The sequence below is a fragment of the Corvus brachyrhynchos genome, unplaced genomic scaffold (genome assembly GCF_000691975.1).
Source record: "Corvus brachyrhynchos isolate BGI_N302 unplaced genomic scaffold, ASM69197v1 scaffold34, whole genome shotgun sequence".
NCBI classification, from domain to species: Eukaryota; Metazoa; Chordata; class Aves; order Passeriformes; family Corvidae; genus Corvus; species Corvus brachyrhynchos.
In genome coordinates, this window is record NW_008238126.1 from 4,333,812 (window position 1) to 4,350,627 (window position 16,816).

Below are 16,816 nucleotides of genomic sequence, written 5' to 3' on the forward strand. Positions count from 1 at the left end.
ATTATCAGGAGTAATTGATTGCATTAAGACAAAGCCTTTTTAAGACAAAAGTAACAATAGTTATAACTAATAGGAAGTTTCAGGACTGAAATATACAGTCTGAGGGAAAAACACATCTTCAAGCATAGATTCTCTTGTGGGATTCTGCAAGTACTGTTTCAAGAGGCCCCCTTTTGTATAAAGTAACTTCTGATCACATTTTCTGACCCAGAAGGCCTTTAGAGGGCACTGTTTCCTATTTTTCTGTGGAAAATACATCTTTACATTTGAAGTACTAACAAACTGATTAATCAGTAACCACTGGATATATGAAATGTATGTGGAGATGTTGTTGTGTTATTTATATAATAAACAGGTTTTAGAGATGTGTATAGCAACACAAATATTCTCTCTGTTTTGACAAGTATCAGTAACTTCATTGCGTAATATACCAGGTGTTAAAAATTCTCAGGCAATCAAGCTCAGGGTGTTGCACTTTGCATTGTAGTGCTGCTAAGTAATGTTATTTACAATTTCTATTACACTCTTCTGAAGAAGAGGTAGAAAACCTGGCTCCATGTGTGAATGGAGCTCTAAAAAGCTGAGTTTTATGGTCCTTCCCAGGGATTTACCTCTTGGCCTGACTGTAAATTCTGTGGTCTCATTTAATAAATTTGGCATGCAAGAAAGCACATAAAGCATATTCAGAAGAAGAAATGTTCTGAGATTTCAGTAGTAAGTCTCTACAGAGTGATAATAAATTATCAGGGACACTTTGTTGCTTATTCCCTAGGCAAATGTCATCTCCTTACTCAGGGATAGCAAAAGCCATGTACAGAACCTTGTAACATCCTATTACATTTTAAAACCTCAAATTCTCCTTGACAGTTGATCTACGAATCAGTTTGATTATTGTGCCACTTTTGTTCTTAGTGGCAAAGTCCAAAATATTTTTAGTAGATGCTGATACCAGTTTTCTACCAGTGTAGGAATTTTTTTTCTATTTAAAAATACTTAAATACAAATCAATGGCTACAGTCTTAACTTGATTACTATTTAACATTCAAGCTAATTAGGAATTTCTTTTAAATATTAGTGGTCTATGGGACACTTTTGATTCTCCTTCTCTGATTAGGTTTTTTTAAACTTCATCACAGCATGATTTATTAATTTGTATTTTTTGCTACTGGTTGCCTAATGTCAGTTGTGGTGTACTTTCTCATCTAAGATCTCTGAATTTACTCTTCTGGTTTCTCTACTAATTATGTAAAACCTTTTCTTTCTTTCCCTGAAGAGTCTTAGGGTCTTGCAAGACAGATTGTATTTGCCCTGTTCTTTCAAAATGCAGTGTAAGACAGACAAGGCAACATAAATACTCAGCCTTCCTTCCAGGTGCCATGTACCAAACTTAAAAGAACTTTACAGCTAAAGCAGAGGTCATCCCTAGTGCTTCATATCCATAACATCTATTTTGACATCTATTTTGTGTCTCAAGGAAAGCCTTGTAGTTCAGTTGTTCCACATTAATTTGCTATGCACGACTTCAAAACAGAAGAGGAGGTTTTCCGAGGTCTGCTGCTGGTTCAAACTCAATGGATATTTATACACATAATTTTCTTGTAGGCGTTTGCATTCTAGCAGCAAAATTACTGATACTGAGAGAACAAATCAAGACATACCTATACTAAAAGTGTGACTTCACCTGTGGAATCCCAAGTTTAATTTTTATAGAATAGTGGCCTACAGAAAATGTTATATAAAAACCATTGGACCTCTTTCACCGAAGGGTTGATAACTACAAGTTTTCATTCTGTAGGTGACAGAAAAAAAGCAAGAGTTGGAGAAATGCTTGAAATTGTCCCGGAAACTACGGAAAGAGATCAATGCTCTGACAGAGTGGCTCGCAGCGACAGACGCGGAACTGACAAAGAGATCGGCTGCACAGGGGATGCCAAGCAATTTGGATGCTGAAATTGCCTGGGGCAAGGTAACAATGTAACACACGTGTGTATATTACAGAAAGTTAGATTTCTTTCATGATAAAGAAAAATAATTAAAAATTCTGGCATTTTAATTAGTGGAACTTTGTAAATATTTTTTGCATTATCTCAGCTTAGCATTAACACTCAGAAAAGTTTAAACCATCGTGTCTCTGCAGATATCAGTGGCACAATTCACCCTTCACATTGCAATAAGCTTCACTGAGATGAACTTAAAGTTAGAATTTAAATTTTTAGAGTACTATAAATCAACCACCCAGTATGCATGTAAATAGAGATCTCTTCTTCACCCCATTCTACTCATGATTAGAAAGGTATTAAATAGCAGATGGAAGAATAAAGATGCCAGAACACTATATATTCCACATGTTCAGATATCAGCCAGGATATTTGTTTTCTTACGCTTAGATTTGTAGCTCATTCCTTTTTGTTCTGGGGGCTTCCTACTTCTGTGAGACTTCACCTTGAACTCGTATTTTTTTGTTTTTAACAAACAAAAAGTTTCAGGTTTCTGAGATTGATAAAGTAACTTTAGCCCTAAAATGCATTGATGATTTAAAAACTAATAACAGTAGTAGAATAACAACAATAACAACAATTTTTAAAAGGCAGTCTACACATCATTTGTTAGGTTTGGAATTTTTTTTTTTGTCATCAGTCTCTAAGAATGACAGTATTTTAAAAGTGATATCCAAAAATGTCAACTTTTTCTCTTATTAACTTACAATTACTGCTTTGACAACAGCAGCTTTCACTTTCAAATCAAAACCTAAATCCCTACAACCCCCGTTGTTTTCTCCTATTGTTGCCTGATGTTTTCTCATTTTCACTTGCTGCTTTTCCTACAGTAAATTTGTGCAGTTCCTCTCATTTCTCTTGATTGATATTGTGATCTTAGAATCATAGAACCATTAAGGCTGGAAATGACCAAAATCATGGAGTTCCACTTTTGGCCGAACACCATCATGGCAAATAAAGAGCAGCACTAAGTGCCATGTCCAGTTGTTTCTTCAACACTTCCAGGAATGGTGACTCTGCCACTTCCCTGGACATCCTATTCCCGTGCTTAACTACCCAGTTTGAACACCCCCAGATCCCTCAGCTGCTCCTCATATTACTCACTCTCCAGATCCTTCACTGGACACGCTCCAGCCCCTCAAAGTCTTTCTTGTAGTGAGGGACCCAAAATCAAACACAGGATTTGAGGTGTGGCCTCACCAGTGCTGAGTACAGGGGGACAATCCCTGCCCTGGTCCTGCTGGCCATGATATTGCTGATCCAGGCCAGGATGCCCTTGGCCTTCTTGAACCCCTGGGCACACCTGGCTCATGTTCATACCTGCCAACCAGCACCCACAAATTCTTTTCTGTTGTGCAGCTTTCCACTGACTCTTTAACACCCATATCAAAGGACAAATGTCAGATTTTTAAGAGACAGCTTAGAAAATCATCATGTTTTAGCATCCCCAAACTGACCTGCTAGGTAGTTAGACTACTCACCCAGTAAAATAAAAATTATCTTTGGTGGTGTTAAACTACACAGTACAGTTCTATTGAAACAGAAATGTGCACTTCATGTTCCTGTTGATCCAGATGTATATAGCTTCTCAGGGGTTTAAAGAGAAAGATTTGTCCTTAATATCACTTTATTGTTAGATATGAACCTTAATGCTTCAGAAGTTGCATAATTAGAACCTAAAACCTGATGATTAGTGCAGCTGCACAGTGGGAAGCCTTTGTTATGTCTTAAGCTTGCTACAACAAGTACAACATATTTTTAACTAAAGACAATCAAAAAAGGTAACAAGAGCTAATTAAAATGAGGACATTAGCAGGAAAAAAATGTATCAAATAGGAACCTCTCCACCTCCTAATCTTAAAGAATGTTGTTGAGTATTGTGGATTCTCACAGGGAATTGATACATAAAGTTTTGAAGGAAAAACTGGTAAAAAGGATATTTTGAGTTCAAATACTCCCCAAAGCCTTCACTACAATCTAAATTAATTTAGTACCTCAGCTCTTCCGCTTCAGTCAGTTCTTCACTAAAATAAGAACAAACAAACAACTTTGGGTGAGAGCAGCTGCTTCTTGGCAAAATATGTATGTACTAAGTGGCTTTCAAAATTCCATTTTAAGATTGTCTTTTAGGAAATATAAACAAATATTCACATATATATAAGCAGACTTTTAATGTGGAATAATCCAACAGGTAGTATAGGTGGCAAATCCTAGACTTACAAGTGTAAATATTTGCAGAAATTATGTGGATTATACTTTTCTCCTAAAGAATCTGCTCCCCCTGGGAGACAGTGCTGTATTTTATCCTGGACGCTTTAAAATTCTTGTGGGGACTTCATAAATAAGTATGATGCTGATACTCCTATGTGGATTTCATTGAGGCATCACAAAAAATTGTACATCAATAATTTAGTCCCCAGAACCAGAGCCTCACAGTACCTGATTAATGTCACAGCTTTGGGCTTTGGACTTCGTGGGTAAGTAGGCTGCCAGAGACGGTAACCAATCTAATGTAATGCACTGGGAGATGAATTAAGACCAGCAGATTCCCGTTGTGACAAAAGTCTGCAGAAAAACGAAGATGGAAAATGGAGAGGGAGAGAGGAGGATTCAATAGTGCAAATTAACTGAAAATTGGATGTATGCTGCTGTCGATATATCTAAGCAGACAGCTCATAATCTTTTTTTCTTTACAGCATAGGGAAGTAGTTATATTTATTAGCACACTTATTTCTAATTCATTTTCAACACCCAAGACTTCTTAAAAGTGAAAAGAGCTCAGAGGGTTACAAAGATAATTAGAGTTGACAATAAAAGAAATCATACATGTGAACATTGTCTTCAAGGTATAAACACCTAGAAGTAAAAAGGAATGTCCATTTTGAATAGGAAATGAAGTTAGTGAAAGATAGCATTAATCTGGACATCAAGGGAAATGTGTTATTTATTCCTGTGTAGAATTTTTCTAAGAATGGAACAAAAACTTGGCTATGTGAAATGAGATGGGCAATATGCTGTAAATCCTGCATTTCTGTTCAGCAGAGACAAGTTAAATTTTTCCATTTGAATTCAGTTCTGTTATAATAGATAAGAAAAATGACATGCGGGTGGAAAGATAGTCATTAAACGTTGGATATTAGAAATCCGTTTATAATTAGAAGTCTGATTTAGTGAACATATTTATCACTGAAGACATTAAGAACTGCAGGGTTTATTTGTCTTTTAATCAGGAACCAGACTGATAAGAATTAGATTGCCAGGAAACCATGTTCTTAAAAAGGAAATGGCAGATGGTATTACCAGGAAAATTCTGTATCACTCCCTACTATCAGCAGTATGACTCTGCCAATGCTTTAATCTGATTTTTTAACACAGTGTGTAATACCAGTGAGTATAAAGTTGACTTGAAGTACCTAGAATTACATTTAGCGACATATTTCCTGTCAGTAATATCTGTAAAAGAAGACAAACTGTAAATTGTGGCAACTGATTCATAGTCACTTGCCAAAATGCAATAAAAATAAAAGATGTGCTGTAAATAAACAAATAAATATGTATAATCAACCACTGAGAAGACCATAATGTCAGCTTCTGTTTAATTCTGGAATCCCACCTGTAAGAGCTGAGCAACCTAATTTCTTTTAGAAAGATTCAAATTTCAAAGAGTATTTACAAGTAATCCACTGCACACAAGCAGTGTAAAGGCACACAGAACTTTTCTTCACTCATTAATTGTTATTGCATTTTTTAATCTACCTATGTTAATGACCATCATAGTTAAATATACTATCCCCTGCATTTACTTACAATTCTCGTTTGTTTGAAAAAATACATCAGCTGTTCATCTTGGTACATGGTAGTTTTACCATTATAAAGTATACCTCAGAAGCCCTTTTCACCACATCTTCAGAAAAACAAAACAAAACATAAAACCCAGAAAAAAGCCCGTTTCTATGTACTGTCTGTTTTCAAACATAATTAATGCCTAGCTGGTATTTGGTGATGGGAGGGACGTACAAAAACCATCACAGTAAACCAAAACCATCAAGTAAAAAGACCAAAACAGTTGTAACAAAAAACCTTGTAAGTATTTTTTAGTAAACTGAAAGATAAGGAGTATGTCGCAGAGCAGTAGGATCAGAGACAGAACTGTGAACACCACTCAAAGTGTAAATATCTGCACAGGGAACTGCAATTATTTGTTCTAACATGATTCATGCTGTCATCCTATGGATCCATATTTAAAGTAGGTAAAATATTTTTATATGCAGCTACAAACCTCTTATAAATTCTCAGCGAAGCTCATCCCTATGACTTTACACACTGCAGCATGATTTGCCTTGTGCACGGATTTCAACCCACCCAAAACTGTTTTTGAAATAGAACTTTTATTTTGTACTGCAATTCCTTTCCTGAGGTTTTGATGAATGAAACTGGTACAAGGGAAGCTCAGATTCTCCCTCTTGCTGTTCTGATGTTTCTGGGAATGGGATTAGGAACTAATCACCTGAGACATGCTCTGCATGCAGAATTCCACCAGGGTCTGTCTGCTTTAGTTTTCTGGATGCCAGGAACCTAGATGCCATTTATCTTGGAAGTGTTCAAGTCCTGGGAGTTCCATGGTGGTGTAATCCCCCAGTTTTGATCAAAGCAGTCTACCAACATATTTCTTATGACCACGAGTGAGAAAAGAATAACAACTCCTTTCAAAGTAAAAAAAAAACAAAAAAAAAACAAACAAAAAAAACCCAAACAAACAAAAAAAAAACAAAAACAAAAACAAAAAACAAAAACAAAAAAAACAAAACAAAAAAAAACAAAAAAAAAAAAAAAAAAAAACAAAAAAACATTTCACTCAAAAAAAAACAAAAAAAAAAAACCCAAAAAAAAAAAAAAAAACAAAAAAAAAAAAAAAAAACAAAAAAAAAAAAAAAAAAAAAAAAAAAAAAAAAACAAAAAAAAAAAAAACAAAAAAAAAACAAAAACCATTTCATTCAGTGACACAGAAATGAATTTTTTGGGTCAGAGAATTTCCGTTGCGGTATTCTGTACCAAATAGCCATAACTGGTACTTCAGAAAAGTGGGAGTACAGAAGTTTCTTCCAAAGAGGCACTTCAGAATTCTGTCTAACTGAAGTTTGAATGGGGAGAGATTCCCATCATCTTAACTCTTGTACCTGCCAGTAGATGGGATCCTAAATAGTGGCATATGTAAAGAAAGGTTGACTATATATAAATATATACAAATATATATTTCTCCTTAATATAATCTGTATAATTTGTATACACATTTTAATGGAGATGTCTTTCCTGGAAGTAATATGGAACCTTTCTCTTCCAGCAGGTAATACACGCTTGAATAAGATTTTATTTTATAAATAAATATACTACTCTTAAAGGAAAAAAAAAGTGAATGTAATAACTTCACTATAGTGATGAATAGCAGAATTAATATAATCTGTTTGGGAACTGTTCAACATTGCTGATAAATTTTCACAGCTCTGAGTGAATGTTCAGTGTTACGATGTTTAGTTCTATCTTTTGTTTACATGTTTTTGTTTTCCCAAGATGCCATGATTATATCAGAAAAATAGCTTCTTCCCAACTCCTACATTTATGTATTTTATTTCTGTTACATAGTTTCACCCTGATAAACACACAAAATCAAAACACATAACTTGCCTAATCTTTCTGGGAAGAGTTTCACGACTTTATTTGTTAATGTTTCATGTTGTACACATTGTGGTGGTTGGGACTTGGGGGTTTGGATTTTTTTAAGGTGTTAAGTGTTTTAAATCTCATTCTTAACTTGCAGAGCTAATTCTATTAATTCTGTAGTTAAAATTCTACAACTTTCTTATATATTTCCAAATAAATTGCACAGCTGGAATGCAATTTGATGTTACGGCAACCAGAAGGGATTTTAAATCCAGCAAGGCTGTGTGGAACTTACTCTTTAAAAATTAGGAGAATTTAAAAGCCACTCCCCAAGTTTTACTGAAATAATCTTGTTTAAATCCTGGCATCATGACACATTCTTTTTTGTTTTATAAAATATTGCTGAATTAATAGCAATACTTTTGATTTTTTTTTTTTTTTAACAGAAAATTTACCAGTGCTGTCTGTTATATTGCAGTGAATAAAGTATGTGTGAACTATCGCTTTCTAGTAATACTGGAAAGAAAAATAAACTTTTTAGGAATATAGTGCAGAGATGACAAATTAAAAACAAAACAAAAAAGTGTTATTGAAGTTGTGAAAGGAAGTTAGTTTAACTGGTGTGCATCATAACCTACAGAGGAAGTGGTAGCTGATAATGCAGTGTGGAATCCCACTGACTTTACAGACCCTGCTAATTTTTCGATTGTATTCAGTGGGTCCAGTATTTTATACATAAGGATTTGTAATAACTGAGATTTGAAGTATTGAGGAAGATACTTTTGTCATTTCAATATTGTGTTGAAGGCCACAATGCTTTTTTAAGATGGTGAGGGGAGGTGTGATTTACTTGGTTCATGTCCCTTACTTGCAATTACACAGGGATGTTAAAATTCATATCACCCAGAGGTGCACCTAGTCTTTAGTTTACATTATTTCTTTACTTTGAAAGGAATAACTCCTTTCTTACACATAGGGAATTACACATCTGGTTTTTGGGTAGCAGTTTTATTTAACAGACATTTAATTATTTGATCCATCTGTTTGTTAGTTGGGATTAATATTTATTTATTCAGCCCAAGATCGGTGGGAGTTTTCATAAGTGTAAAATACAAAAGAAACCATGAATACAAAAACCAAGAATACAAAAACAAACCATGGTAAATACACTTCAGAGAGTCTTTTCCAAATGAAAGTAAATTGTTTAGAAAAAGAAATAAAGCTGATCAAAATTTTCCATCCTCAGTTGAAGGTAAATTTTATCCTTTGTGTATTCTTTTTTCATGATGACACTTTGCACCTCCTGTGAAATAGGTAAAACAATACTAGAAGAGGGCATGTTTTTCCTTTAATCTGACAAGGACGTGCTGAAATTTTCAACTCTCCTTTCAAATTCTATAATTATATAGTATGTTGTGAATAATTTGCATCAATCATGCCTTGGTTCTATTACATATCCTCAGTATTTTAGAAAATTGATAGAATGTGGAAAATTTCTCATACTTACATGAAATACATGTGTAAGACCTTTTCTGTGAAATAACACTGTAAAATGAGATCATGAATTCTGTTAAGCACAGGAAGTGAGTTGCTGCTTTAACCATGACACACTGAAGAAGTTTAAACTACTATTAAGGTTCTATTTTACCAAAAAGAATAATTTTATACTGTTTTTACTGAAAAATGAGCATTCTACTTTCATTATCAGTACATTATCCACAAAATTATATTGATCTGTGACCATGAGAGATGTGATAGTGTGGAGGTCATAAAGGTGGGATTCTACCACATAACAGCATTCATCCTGAGATAGAAGAATTGTGTTTGCCATTTGTTTTTAAGTATTTCTTCTTTTACTGTATTCAAGTTTCCATGAGAAATCAGTGTCTCTGGAGACTAGTGCTTCTTCCCTTTCTCCTGTTTGTGTCCAGCTTGGAACACTTCGTTTCTGTTTGGAGCTTTCTTTTATAAGCAGAGATTTATATGCCTGGATCATTGCTATCAGGTGCCAAGGATCTCAGATAAATTTCTCTCATAAAACTGGTTATATGTGAAATTAGGTGTAAGGAGTTTGTGCCTCTGCTTGAGGATTCAGCAAGACTGCTATACTTTGCATTGTCATCTCACTGTTTATTCTTTAAACACCCACTTTTACACAAGTTGTCTAAATATGTTGGGATTTGGTGCTTTTGTTGGACTTCTTGCATGTTGCAGCAGATATTAAGCCAGGAATAATGAGTAAATTATGCTACATATCAGTTAGATCTATAAGGTAAGACAACAGTGGGAAGAGATGCTGGCAACCTAACTTTATAGCACTGCATATATGTTTTAGTTATTCAAGCTTAGAAATGCCATGAGCAATAGCTTATTTTAGTATTTTAGTTTGCAGAATGAAATCCCAAGAGAATGTAATGAAAATATGCATTTCTACAATCAGGAAACAAGTTTAATGGAAGAAAATTACACGATTTCTTCTGAAAAAAATTGCATTTAAAAATATTAAAGTAATAAAATATTCACTAGAATATTTTTGATAGAGTTTTATGTCTTAAGATGTCATCATGATGCTGTATTATTGTCCCATTTATTATGTAAGCTTTGTGCTGTTTGATAACTATCTAATTTTATTATATGAAAAGTAACTTTAAACATCTTTGTATAAATATTATAAAATGTGGATTACTTTTTCAATAATTAAGTATTAAAACTATATTTTGAACACTGAAATGAAAGATAATTCACACTTTTTAAATTCAAGCTATTGTGAGATTAAAAAATATATGCAATTTTATCAGAGCTCAAGAGGAATAATTTGCTTTGTACTTGCTGCTCTTCACAGAATGCTTTCCCTTCCTGTAGGAACTTAGACTGTGTTTTCTGGTATAAACTTGCTGCCTGTTTTTATATTTCATGTTCTCAGTGTGGATAATTTTTAATTCCCAGAAATTTTATTTCTTGTTCTGCTCATGTAGGCAACACGGAAGGAGATTGAGAAACGCCAGGTCCAGCTTAAGAGCATCAGTGATTTAGGAGAGAACTTGAAGGGAGTGATGAAAGGCAAGGAAAGTCTTGTGGACGAAATGGTTCAATCTGTTACTGGTAAGGAAAATACATTTCTTCACACAGAGGAAATGTTGGTTTCCAGTTGTACGTGCCCAGCCTTATAGAAGTGCTTTTTCTGGTGCCTTGGACTGTGCTTATTGAATACACAGGTACACAGACAATCAGATTGATTGTTGTTTAATGCACTGTGTATGTTTCAAGAATCTGATTGATTACTGAGTGGAATCTTGATTGTTAGCAGTTTTCAATCCTGTCTGTCTCAATAGTTCTTGCATTGTTTTTGGTTTAGGTTTTTTTTCCTAATAAATGAAATGCAGTTTCAAGGACAGAGACTACTTCAGCACGACTCAAGTGAAAAAAATAGTCAAATAAGTTGAGTAAGTCTTAGTATTGATAGCAACAACATCAGCTACTTTTGGCTGCATTAGCCTTTCTGTTTGGAATAGTACAGTTGGGAAATAAGTTTCCACTTGCAAGTTGGTTTGGCCCACAGGGTAGTTCTGGTGTGTGTGAATTAGATTAATTTCAGAGGCAACTAAATCATAAGCTCTGCTCAGGGTGCACACCTGATGTGCTGAAGGACTGTGATCTGGTCTTTCAGAACTTCCTGATCCTCCCTTGGATAGTTTTATAGGGCATGTTTAGGTGGGGGTAATTCCTTAAGGGGACCAGATTAAACCTAGTAGGCAGTAAAATCCCTAATACACATTTCACAGATTCAGGAGCCTCAGGCCTAGCTGCCTCAAACTACGGATAGTCCCAGAACTTTATTCTGCCTTCAAATACATTCTGTCATGAAGAGGTGACAGTTTGAACCCATAACTACAGAAGGGTCTTAATCACTGGGCTGTCAGAATGCTTTGGGAAATCTTGCATGCTGTTTCTGTTCCTGAGAGCATGGGAATGAAGTTTCACCCCAGAGAAACTGAAATGATTTTAAGGGTATTCTGGCCTTGATCATGACTTTTCAGAGCTTGATGTATTAGAGCTCCACTAGAGTCTGTATGGCTGCATTACAAATATTTTGGCAATAAATTTATAACATCACTAAAGGGCTTCCTCAGCTGAGTGCAGTATCCAGGTGAAAGTATCAGGAAAACTTAAGAATTTCATTCAGAATCGTGTAGGTACACAGATTCAACGTGGAGCTGATTACAAGAAGCATATGGTGGAGTTTACAGATTCATATAGTTATGTATTCCTGTACATCCTCTCTTTCTGTGCTTTGGATTCTATGGTTAATATTAGCTAAAGCACATGATAAAAGATCTAAGAGAGGTATTTGAGGTTTTTTTACCAATTTTAGAACAGTGTAAGATAAAGGTACATACATTTGGGGGCCAAAGGAACTGGTAATACCTTTGATCTTGGGTGTGTGATTTGCATATGTATTGTGTGGGATATGCATAGGCCACATTCTAGGGAGCTCACCAGAAAATACCAAGTTTTAAATGAAGCAGAGAAATGAAGATTAATCAGAATATCAACTAGAATAACTTTTAAAAAGCAAAGTCTCAAAGCAGAGAAGTTAGATAAAATATCAATAAAAGGTTTACACACAAAGCTCCCAGTCTTGACTGTGATTTTGCAAGTGCATCCTTGTGGCTCTCTGAGTTTCAGTCAACTTACTGGCTTTCCAAAATGAATTCTGTACCTCATTCTTGGGAAACACCCCTTTGCACCTGCAGTAGGTCTGGATAATAGCTTCCTGTTCCTCTCAGCAACCTCTCTGTGCTGCCAACACCCATGTCTTGCTGTGATTTTATCATGCTGCTGCCTGTCTCTCTCTCTCTCCCGTAGAATGTCTTTTTAAAGAAACCTAGCATGTAAAGTGAAGCAAACAAACAGATTCTATCCTTCACAAAACAAGAAGTTACTGTGTAAAACAAAAAAGTTTTCATAGTGTCATAATGTGCGTATGTTTGCCACAGTTGGCGTAACTACAGTTGCTATTTCAGTTCTGATTACATTTTTTGTACGCAGTATTTACCTTTTCCACATACAGGAATATCAAAAGCACATGGAGGCTTTTGATCAGAATATAGCTAATGTCACTACTTGGATGTATCGTGCTGAAATACTGTTGGATGAATCTGACAAACAAAAACCCCAGCAAAAAGAGGAAATTCTTAAGGTAAAAAAAAGTGGTTTTCTGGAAAGCATTAATTTTATTCTAAAAAGGACTGTGTCAAAACTAGCATATTTCAAAAGGAATCACAAATTGATTTTTTTCTGTGATAAAGCTACCCTCTGGCAGCTTTTAGATTACTTAATAAATTTGCTCTGTAATACAAAAATAAAATCCCCGCAGAAATAAAATCAGATTGTTATTATAAGTTTCAGGAACATCCTGGTGAGTAGAACAGCAGATTATTAAACGTATGTCTGCTGGAAAATACTCCTTTAACACAAGGTTTTGTTTTGTTTGAGCAAAATCTTTTTTTTTTCTGTCCCCTTCATTTTAAATTGTATTTCTGTTTTCTTTTCCGATATCTATGATATCTCTGTCATATGATTGTCTTAATTCTATAAACATTGTTTACATTGAGGCCATATTAACAACATAGAGAAGAATATTATATAGTGAACTAGCTGTAAAATCCTGGGTTAGCGTACTGAGCAGAAGGTTTTAGTTGGCCAACTGCATCTTTTGACCCACTGATGGAAAATTACCTTGTAATATGGATGTGAATGTTAACTATCTCATTTAAAATACCTTCTTTAAGAACAACACCAAATTATTATCTGTAGGGATTTTTCTTTTTCTTCTGAAGTCAATGTGAAAGTTTACTTTGTATTGAACTCCATGGTCAGTAGATACTATCTGAGTAAGAGTTCGCAAATCCAAATCAGAATTGTATTGCTGACACTAACATAATGATACCATTTACTACAGCAAAATTTTAAAAACTCCAAGGCAGAACATAAATCGATGCCTCATTGATCTCAGCAGGACTACAAGACTGGTTTTTGTAGATGAAGGAACGATTCTGCCACAATCAGACACAAAGTAAAATTATCAATACCTGTTTATATGTTTTTTGCATTGCACAAAGGCATTTCATGCAGACAGTGAAATGTAATTCTTAATGCCCAACTGTATTTCTGATTCCCAAATGCCTTGCTATCTTTTTTGGCCTCTGCCTGTACTGCTTACTGTTACGATTACTATTGCACAGGATAAAGGATTTTGCCCCTTTTTTTTTTTTTTCTTTGTTATTCTGGTCATTTTTAATTGCCTGAACTTTGACGTAATGAAAGCAACAATTATATCTGCAAGTTCTATAATACATGAATTAGCAGCTCTTCCTAGCTTTAGGAACATAGAATAATTCAGTGCATCCTGAAATATGCTGCAATATTATTGCAGATAAGAATCTGCCTAGAAATAATGATCACCATTAATTTCCTCTAAGAGATATTAAAACAGACATGTAGATACTTTCCTGCTATAAATTTGAGGGATATGAGTGGGAATGTTATCTAAGGTGTTTCTACTGGATTTACACACTCTTGCATAATTATCTGAATTTGCTTTGTGGTTTTGCTCCCTATTCCTTTGCACACTTTCTCTCTCTCTCTCTTTCTCTCTCTTTGCATTTATTACTAACTTCAAGCCCTGTCTCTTGCTCACGGACTGTAGCGCTTAAAGGCTGAGCTGAATGACATTCACCCCAAGGTGGACTCTGTGCGTGACCAGGCCAGAGACTTGATGACAAACCGTGGGGATCACTGCAGGAAAGTAGTAGAGCCTAAACTCTCAGAGCTCAACCAGCGATTTGCAACTATATCACAAAGAATTAAGAGTGTAAAGGTAGGAGGACTTGCTTCCGTAAGGAGATGCATAAAAAATGGTGTTTGTATAAGGTGTACAATTGCAACTACATGGTGGGCTGCAGTTCCTCCAAAAACTAAGCTTTTAAAGCAAAACAATGTAGAGCCTAAGGATTTATTTTTTATTAAGAGTGAAGATTTGGGGGTTTTGGCATTAAGGTCTTTTTTCACTGTTTCATGATTAGAAGTATTCACTGACTTTATTTGAGTGTAACAATGATTACTTCGTTAACTTACAAAAACCGAACATCTGAGAATTAGTGAGTCTCTAACTTCTCAAAGTATGAGTAGCGTTTTTTCATATACATTGGGTTTTGAGAGTTAATTTTTCTTCAATTGCATTTAGTCTTTTCCTGTGAGTCTGGGATTCACAGGATAGAAATAGATAGGTAGAGATTATATCAATTCTACTTCAACTACTCATCTGTACAACCAGTTTGACTGTTAAATATGAATTCAGCATAGATTAGGTAATTTTTAGCCAAATTGTGGTTCCTGAATTGGAATGAAGAAGGACATAAACCACCTACTTTCTCCATTTATTTGCTGCCTTTATTCTGAAGAGCTATTCAGCAGATTAAATCAGGCAGCCATGCAGGTTGGTATATAGGATATGGGAATGCATGGATCCTGATCTAAACTATTATTGCTGGTCACTGCAGTAGCACTGGAAATAAACATGCAGAGGATCCATGGCAAAGCAGGAAATAAGCTTGGCAAAAAGCATAAGCAAAGAGACATGGTTTCCATGAGTTGTCTGGGGTCTGTGCAGGGCTCAGTATTCTGCCTAATCAGCACATCTTTGTGGATATTTGGGTTTCTTTAGGGTTCATTTCTTAAATGAAATAATGTCTTCTGAGTAAAGGTAACAATTTTTTTTCCTAATGGCCATCAGTAGTATTTCTGCCATTCCAACTTCTTACCTACTTCTTACACATGTACAAACTGTAGACTGAGGATATCTTTGCAAGGAGCCCAAACAACTGTGTTATCTGATGGTTTTGCTCTGAACACCTGCTGTCTGCAGTCTGTTGTTGTAAATGTACAGAGCTGATGCAGCCTTTGGTAGGATCCTGTGAAATTACTGCTTGTCCTAGGGAAGAATGGAACTGCCTGTAGATGGCTTTTTGGGGGTTCAGTGTTTGCACTGCATGTTGTGGGCTCACTCAAAGAAGGCACAAAAGATGCTTATCAAGAAGAAGTGTCTGAAGAACACAGCCTGCAAATGTCTTCCACCTGCAGCCTTGTCTCTCAGGTTTACTTCCATTTCTGAAGACAAGGTGGGCTGGAATTGGCAACACCACGCTAAGATTTAGAGAAGTGCCCAGCAAAATGAGAGAAATTACTACAGCACACAAATTATATTGGTAAATTAGAATTTAGAGGACCCTTTTCAGGACTTTGGAATGCACAGGTAGAATATGATTGACAAAGGATACTTTTAATAATAAGTATTGCATCAGATAGAGAGGTAAAAACTGGTCTGAATTATTGACTATTCTACTGACTTGCTATATGCATTTGGGTAAAGAACCAAATTACTGGGTACTTTTTTACTGTCTACCTGTATAACGTCAGTAATTGCACTTATGATTTCAGCTTCATGAGCTGGAAAATTATTATTATTATGGGATGATATGCTTCCTAAGTGTTTTTGGTTTTTTTCCCCATATTAAGGTTTTGGTTTTTTTTTTTTTCTCCGTGAAAGATTAAAACATAAATTCAAGAGGATTGAAAGCTCTCATAACCTATTTTCAACAATTTCTCATCTGTCTTCAAATTAGCTATATTTTTTCAAATACTAACAATAATCAGTACAACAGGGAAGTAAGTAAGAAATGACCCATTAAGTCAGAATGGTAGTATGTAATTTCATGTGCTGAATTAACAGAATCTTCATAGTGTACTGAAATGAGACTTAACATTTTCAAGTAGTCTTTGAACATCATTCAATTACTCAAATTAATTTAGTATTTTTCCTTCCACTTTCCTTTTTATTATTGTTTTTAGCCTTTTTCAGAGACTATAAATTTATATTCCGATTGTATTAGTTGGTTAGTCTTTTAATGAGATTTAAGTACTTTAGAAAATATGCTTCAGTGCATTTGAGAAGAAATTACTGTGTAGTTTTCTATTATCTTTAACTCAGCTGAAGTGCATGATGAGTGTAATTCTGAGCCTCTTAATGAAAATTTGTGAGCACAGTATTATTCTCTATAAATATTGTACATTATTATGTTTCCATTAGTGTTTGTAAGTGT

At 34.9% G+C, this 16,816-nt stretch overlaps 1 protein-coding gene across 9 annotated transcripts in view; it reads left to right on the plus strand.

The window, feature by feature from the left end:
• The window catches only part of DMD (dystrophin), an 896,220-nt gene that overhangs the window by 265,865 nt on the left and 613,539 nt on the right, over nucleotides 1-16,816 (plus strand). For 6 of the 9 annotated variants that reach the window (XM_017733459.1, XM_017733457.1, XM_017733469.1 and 3 more), the window contains exons 1-3: nucleotides 10,731-10,757; nucleotides 12,727-12,855; nucleotides 14,365-14,535. In XM_017733459.1, the coding sequence (XP_017588948.1) occupies nucleotides 12,742-12,855; nucleotides 14,365-14,535 (285 nt within the window). In that variant the 5' untranslated portion in view covers nucleotides 10,731-10,757; nucleotides 12,727-12,741. Of the gene's footprint in view, nucleotides 1-1,795; nucleotides 1,967-10,630; nucleotides 10,796-12,726; nucleotides 12,856-14,338; nucleotides 14,536-16,816 lie in introns of those variants that run through there. The other 3 variants (XM_017733467.1, XM_017733461.1, XM_017733463.1) reach the window with 3 other exon arrangements.